General features: G+C 48.6%; 1 protein-coding gene across 1 annotated transcript in view; it reads right to left on the bottom strand.

Annotated features, from left to right (window-relative positions):
* ZNF385A (zinc finger protein 385A) overlaps positions 1 to 6,617 on the bottom strand; it is a 102,315-nt gene extending 95,698 nt beyond the window's left edge. The window contains exon 1 of the mRNA XM_015425680.1: positions 6,485 to 6,617. Within this exon, the coding sequence (XP_015281166.1) occupies positions 6,485 to 6,574 (90 nt within the window). The 5' untranslated portion in view covers positions 6,575 to 6,617. The remainder of the gene's footprint in view (positions 1 to 6,484) is intronic.
* Positions 6,618 to 7,080: the final 463 nt, after the last annotated feature.

The following is a 7,080-nucleotide window of genomic DNA, read 5'->3' as shown; positions in this document are numbered from 1 at the left end:
CCTGCTGATCTCCCTTGTCCCACACTAGTCCAAGCACGAGGCTTCATTCCACACATTACAGAGAGGCAAATCCATCCTGACCCACCACCTTCTGCTCGACGGAGAGCCAAAACCAATCAAGGCTCTCCTAAGGCACAGCTGTGACCAACGTTCCCTCTAAGCTGTGGAGTCTTGTGAGCAAAAATTGTACTTTGCGAGCTATTGGCATTAAAGTTGTGAGCGAGCGATTTGGCTGCTGCATCAATTAGTTTGCTCTGGAGCCATCCTGCCTGAGCTAAGACCAAAATGTGTGAGCTGGAGGCTAAAAAACTGTGAGCTAGCTCACACTAACTCAGCTTAGAGGGAACACTGGCTGTGACGGCTCTACACCTTGAGGTTCAATACCCATTCGGGTTTTTATCTACTTCACTGAATGCGTCGTCGCTAGAGGACTCTGGTGTACGAACGTGTGAAGTGTTTCCTCACTGACCAAAAGCACTGCTGTTGAGGTGACTTTGGCGAGTGATACACAAGCTGGAAAGTCATCAAAAAGCACTGCTGTTGAGGTGACGGCGAGTGATACACAAGCTGGAAAGTCATCACAGGAAGTTGCTGTCATCAAATGTCAAGCATGCAAATGGCTAGCATGCAAACGGCAGAGGCAGGAGAAAGAGGTGGAAGAGTCCTCAGGTGGACTGTACCACTTCAGAGGGCAGGTTTGAAGGTTCTGTCACAAGGGATTAAAGGGGGGAGGGAACCTTCATGCAAATAGAAAAGCCAGCAGGGCTAAAAGATTCCATTCCCTTTCTTCGTTTACTGCACCAATTTTATTTTTTGCTGAGGCCTTTTGAGATCAGGGGTCATTCCGAAATGCGATCTTCCACTTCAGCGTTCTAACGTCTTGTGCTTGTGTTTCTGGTGAAGGCATTACCCGCCAGAGGCTTTGACTTCTTTGTGAGCTGAACTGTCATCTGCAAAACTGAACTGGTTAAAGGTGGACTTCTCTCTGTCGGACTTTTTGGAACTGGGGATGGGAAGGAAAGGATGAAGCAGTGCAGAGAAGAGGAGAAACTGACAATGGGATGACGCCATAGCCAGAGACTGGAAGTGAGACTGGTTTGACTGTAGGAGTTGGCAAAGCCCTCGATTTCTGGGGAGAGCCAAGAGCAATGTTTGAGGACCTCGACTACACGTGCAAAGAGTAATAGAGACGGTGTGCTCGGATACACCCTGAAGTGTCTTGAAGGAAGATCAAAGATTCTGAACGTTCTTGCTGTTTGCTCCCCAGGACATCTTGAGAGCCGGAAAGTTTCGAAGTTTCAACTATGCTCAGGGCTAAGCTGGAGACTGGTGACATTTTTATTTTTACTGGAAAGCAGAGGGGGGGGGGGGGGGGGCGCTTAGAGTCTGATCAACCTCGGCAGGGGGCGTTTTAACCCTTTGTGCCACGGTCTGAACTGCAAACCCTGTGAAGCTGCTGTTTAGCCATGCAAGGGGGGTGGATGGGACAACAACTACGACAATGGCTTGAGACAGAAAGAGAGAGATTTGGAATGGCAGCCTCGCTGTTCCAATCCAAGCCAGGAGACGTTGCATATGCACAGAGATACATGTGCAATTGCATAAAAGTAAAAACCAGAAAGGAAATCTAAGGGCTTTCCAGCACAATGTGTTGTTTGTCGCTCAGAGAGGAGCCTCCATGTAGGAGATCAATTTGATCTGGAAAAGCAGAAGAAGCCAGCGGAAGGACACGGAGAAGGAAACGAATGGGACCTCGTCGGCTTTTATTGACAGAGATCTCATAATCGATGTCTTCACATCCAAGCCAGAATAAATTCAGGACTGCAAAAGGCAGACTGTTTTGACTTGAGAGGCCTGTCACTCTCAGACATTCATTCAGAAGGGGGGGGGGGGGACAACTAAGATGCCCAGTGGCTGAATGCTCATCCCACACTGAATGGGTACCCAATGTGGCCCTTGACAACTCAGTTTTTATGAAAGGGCCATTTCAAACATTAATGGAAATCATACACCTCATATGTGCCTAGGGTTGCTAGATCCGTTAAGGTTCCCAGCTCCAGATTGGGAAACTCCTGGAGATTTGGGGGTGGAGCCTGGGGAGGATGGAGACCTCAGTGGGGTACAATGCCAAAGACTCCACTCTCCAAAGCCTCCATTTTCTCCAGGAGAACTGATCTCTGTAGTTTGGAGATGAGCTGTAACTCCAGGAGATCCCCAGGTCCCACCTGGAGGCCAGCATCCTTATGTGTACCTATGCTGTTTCCTTGTAACATGCAAGTCACATGCCCATCTTCTCGGGACCACATATACATTGCATATACAAGCTAAGTGCACACACAGACCATAAAGGAAAAAAGCCAATGCTACTCAAGCATTAGGGCAGGGGGGTCGAACTCATTTGTTATGAGGGCCGGATCTGACATAAATGAGACCTTGTTGGGCCAGGCCATGTGTGTCATAAAATGTAATGCCAGGTAGCTAAGATATAAACTTTATAAAGGACACAAACACAAAGGGTTATTTTTTTACTTAAAATAAAAACATGCTTAAAACATTAGCACTCTTGCAATATTTTGTTTATTTAACAGTGTCTGATAACTGACACCTCTTGCTCTGAATTATTACATCAAAATGTCTGTGCTGTTGCAATCTTGAGTATGCTGTTCAGGTGTGTATCTGTAAGCTGCAAACCTACAATGACATAGCAGCAGCAGAACTGGAAGAAGCAGAAGCCAGACAGTTCCACAGCGGGCCTGATAGAAGCCCTCCGGGGGCCTCACCTGGCCCCCAGGCCACCTGTTTGACACCCCTGCATTAGGGGAACGACATGAGCCAAACGTTACATGTCCATATTCCATCCAAGCCAGGGCTCTTGCATTTTTAACAGATGTGCAGAGAGGATAAATTTTAGGCGCTGCTGCTTTCTACTATTCTACTGTTAGAGGGAGGGGAGAAGCTGCCCCCGCAAAAACTCTCCCTTGCAGACATCTTTTTAAAAGCTACAGGATCCTGTCTCCAATAAAATCTGAAACCCCCTAGAAAACATTAGTAGCTGATTTCTCCATGCAAGCACCAGGGGGAATACATCTGGCTTAAACGTGGGGTGTGGGGGAAGATGCTTGAACAGATCTGACCCGGAAAGGAACACCAGAAGATGCCTGTTACTGGCCTAACCGTACCATCCTGAGAATACTTTCCTGGAAGCAAGACCTACTGAATAGAATGGGACTTATTTCTGAGTAGACCCGCTTAGGATTGTTCTGTTAGTAGCTCATCTTATTCCAAACACCTAACCGACGTCTCTAGCAAGAATAATTTTTACACCAGCTGATTTGGATTCAATTAAGTCCTTATGACCGGGGTGTCCTAAAGCAGCGGGGTGGCCTCAGGAGGTCTGCCATGGAGAAATTAAGCATTCTGTAGAGATAGCTCTTATGTAACAATGTCAACTTGGCAAGAGGGAGAGACAGACTGTGGTTGCTGGCAACACTGGAGAGGAAAAGGAAGCATGAAAGGGGAGGCTCTCAAAATCAGGCAACATCATTTTTTAAAACGGGTAGTTCAAGATGTACGGTCTTAATATTCAGATTTCAGTTTTAGACACACATTTCACATCAGGTATAGCATAAGTAGATTTTGGTTGGAAAGACAGGACACATTGCAGAGCTGAACCTTTTAAGGACTTGGCCAAAGAGTTGAATCTAATTTCCTCAGTGTCAAGTTTTCCTTGCCTGGTCAGCCGCCGTCCCCAGAGGTGGCTGGACATCACCTGCCAGACCACACGGTCCCGAGGTGGCTGGACATCACCTGCCAGACCAACAGGGCATCGAAGGACAGTTGCTCCCCCTGCTGATAGTTGTCTGGCAACACAACAGGAAAAACTCCAGCCAGGTGCCTGCGAGGCGTTTTTATGCCCCACCTTGAGGACCAAAGTAGACACAGGTTGCTGGAGAACTGCAAAGCGGCAGGTACAGTCCACAGCAGAGAAGTGATGGGAAGGAGGGGGAAGAGCATTTTACTCTTCTACTGCCTGCCTTCCCCAGCCAGCTTTCCTGGCAGCAAACATCTAGTGATCTGGTTCCGGGGTGAAAAAGCAGCAAAACAGAGAGGGCAGGTCGCCCTGTTCCTGGCTGCCTCCTCTCCCTCCTCAACCCCTGCTTCTCCTCTCCTCCTATCTGAGATTAAACCTTCAGCTTTAATCTACCCACTTCACCCTACCGATTAAAGCTTGCATCCTTCCATATCTGCATTTATTTTCCCCGTCTGGAGTGGATGTCACTCAGATTTGGATTACAAAGAAGGAGGGAAGAGGCTGGATTAAAATATAGATAAATCCATAAACCACAAAAGGATCTCACCTGGACACAAACACCATCACCGGCCCACAGCTACACAGGCCATCTCAATCTCCAGCCAGCAGAGGGCGCTCTAATGCAAGCCAGCTGGCCAAATACTACCACACAGGGGAAGCCCCCAAGGCTGATCTGTTTTTCCCCCTAGCACCACTAGGAAGGGAGCTACAAGACCGAAAAAGCCCAGGGTACCACAGTTCCATCTGGGAACAGTCGTGGCTCTTGAGCTGTTCCACCAGGCAGATGCTAGAACTCAGCAGGTGGCAAGAAAGTCAAGGCATGCCCCCTCAGTAGTTATAATTTTAGGGGTACGATGCATTTATTCAGTGCATTGGACCCCTAGAAGTTTAAGCACTTCACAGGCATTCATCTCAATCTCCTCCATTTGTGCACATGGAGGGGTTCTGCTTTTACTGCCCTCTCCAATACAGAGGTCAATCAGGCATTCGTTTTTACTGGCTTGACCTATAAAACTGCCTTCTCGCCAGTAGCCAGTCTCAAGGTCTATAAGAGCTAGTAAACTCCAAAAACAGCCTAGCTAGTAAACTCCAAAAACAGCCTAATGGTTTTCTTTTCTTTTGCTACTGAGTCCAACCCCGCATGCTTACCAGGTTCTCTCTCTCAACCTCTCCTATTCTACCCTTGTGTGAAATGCATACTGACCCAATGTAAATACAAGGCTAGAGAAGCAAAAAGGGCTTCCCTGGTGACTTTACGCAGGGTTTGGGGTTTAGCTACATGGGCTACATAGGATCTGCAATGGCTACCAATTTCCACTATGCAAACTAAGCCCAGGTCGCTGCTCTGCATGGGTCTAAGCAAGGTTTAAAAGAGATTTGGAGCCTGTGGCAGAGCTAACAGAGAAGCACTTGAACTTCCTTGCTGGTGTCACACTTAAATCAGGCCATTTACCAAAGGGTAATCCACTGAAGTGTGTAAACCCCCCGGGTAAGCCAGTTTTTGGACTCACCCTGCTAAGAAAGAAGGTGCTGTATCCTTTCATGCACATGAAGCTAGATTATACTGAATCAGAGCCTTGGTCCATCAAAGTCAATACTGTCAACTCAAACTGGCAATAGCTCTCCAGGGTCTCAGGCTGAGGGCTTTCACATCACCTCCTGGTGGTGGTAAAAAGTGCCGTCAACTCACAGCCAGTGTTCCCTCTAAGCTGAGTTAGTGTGAGCTAACTCACAGGTTTTTTAGCCTCTGGCTCACACATTTTTTTATCTTAGCTCAGGAAGGATGGCTCCGGAGCAATGCTCCCTCTAAGCTGTGGAGTCTTGTGAGCAAAAATTCTACTTTGTGAGCTACTGGCATTAACGTTGTTGTGAGCGAGCGATTTGGCTACTGCATAATTTGCTCCGGAGCCATCCTTCCTGAGCCAAGACAAAAATGTGTGAGCCGGAGGCTAAAAAACTGTGAGCTAGCTCAAACTAACTCAGCTTAGAGGGAACACTGCGAGTCCAGCGCAAACTAATTTATGCAGTAGCCGAATCGCTCGCTCACAACTTTAATGCCAGCAGCTCACAAAGTAGAATTTTTGCTCGCAAGACTCCGCAGCTTAGAGGGAGCATTGGCCACAGCTGACCTAGGGTGACCCTGTAGAGTTTTCAAGGCAAGAGATGTCCAGAGGTACTTTGCCATTGCCTGCCCCTGCCTCATGACCCTGGTATTCCTTGCTGGTCTCCCATCCAACTACTGACCAGGGCTGACTTTTCTTCGCTTTCAAGATCTGACAAGATGGGGCTAGTACAGGTCTAATCTGGGTCATCCACATCACCTCCTACCCGATCCTTTTAACTGGCGATGCCTGGGACAGAACCTGGGACCTTCTGCATGCCAAACAGATGCTCTACCACTAAGCCATGGCCCCTCTCTGAGAGCAGGTGTAGTCAGCCTCCCTAACTGGGATTTTGGCTAAGACTGCCAGGGCCAATGTTCTCCCGCTGCCCCTTTCAATGTACGTGTCATGGGTGCCTCATCTGGCTTTCCCAGGGGCCAGGTGTCCATGCCAAAGCCCCTTTTTCTCTGGTGGGGGGAGCAGAGGAAGAGAAGGAGGAAAGTGGGAGGAGTTATACAAACAGTCCTACCCGAGCCTGCACCTCCTGGGCCGGAAGCAGCCACGGCCTTACCGTGTTGAAACCCGGGAAGAGGCCCACAGCCGGCTGCGCCTCCATGGGGAACGAGAGGAAAGGCTTGAGATCGAGGGGCGGCTGCATCATGGCGGGCGGCGGGCGCAGGATGGCTGGGATGGGGCCCGCCCGACTCAGGCTGCCTAGGCAAGGAGAGACAAGGAGAAGTATAAAGGGGGTTGCCTGGCAATACAAGCAATGCAGAGGTCTGTCGCAGAGCTGGAGAGGCCTGGGACCACACTGAAAGGTATGGCTCTCCTGGGCCGGACCAAAATTAATGGGGGATGTTGCTGGGTGAAAAAGCAATTGCTGGAGCAGCTGCAGTAACTAGGCCCTGTATATAAATATTTCAAGCACTCTCTCTCTCACACACACACGCACACAAATAACCTACTCAGCCTCTAAACTGGCAGGTGGGGTTTGGGGAAGTATGTCAAAACAGCAGATTTCAGATCTCACACTTGAGGTTTAATTCAATTTCAGATTTGGCCTTTTATCGGTACTCTATGCATGCCGATGCACAAATATTGATGAGTGTACAAAATAACTTGGGCTATTTATGTTCAGCAGATTTTGAAGATGCCGTTTTGTTATGC

The sequence above is a fragment of the Gekko japonicus genome, unplaced genomic scaffold, assembly GCF_001447785.1.
Source record: "Gekko japonicus isolate JY-2015 unplaced genomic scaffold, Gekko_japonicus_V1.1 scaffold1289, whole genome shotgun sequence".
NCBI classification, from domain to species: Eukaryota; Metazoa; Chordata; class Lepidosauria; order Squamata; family Gekkonidae; genus Gekko; species Gekko japonicus.
The sequence above is the reverse complement of the archived record's forward strand: the minus strand, read 5'-3'. Positions and strand labels throughout refer to the sequence as shown.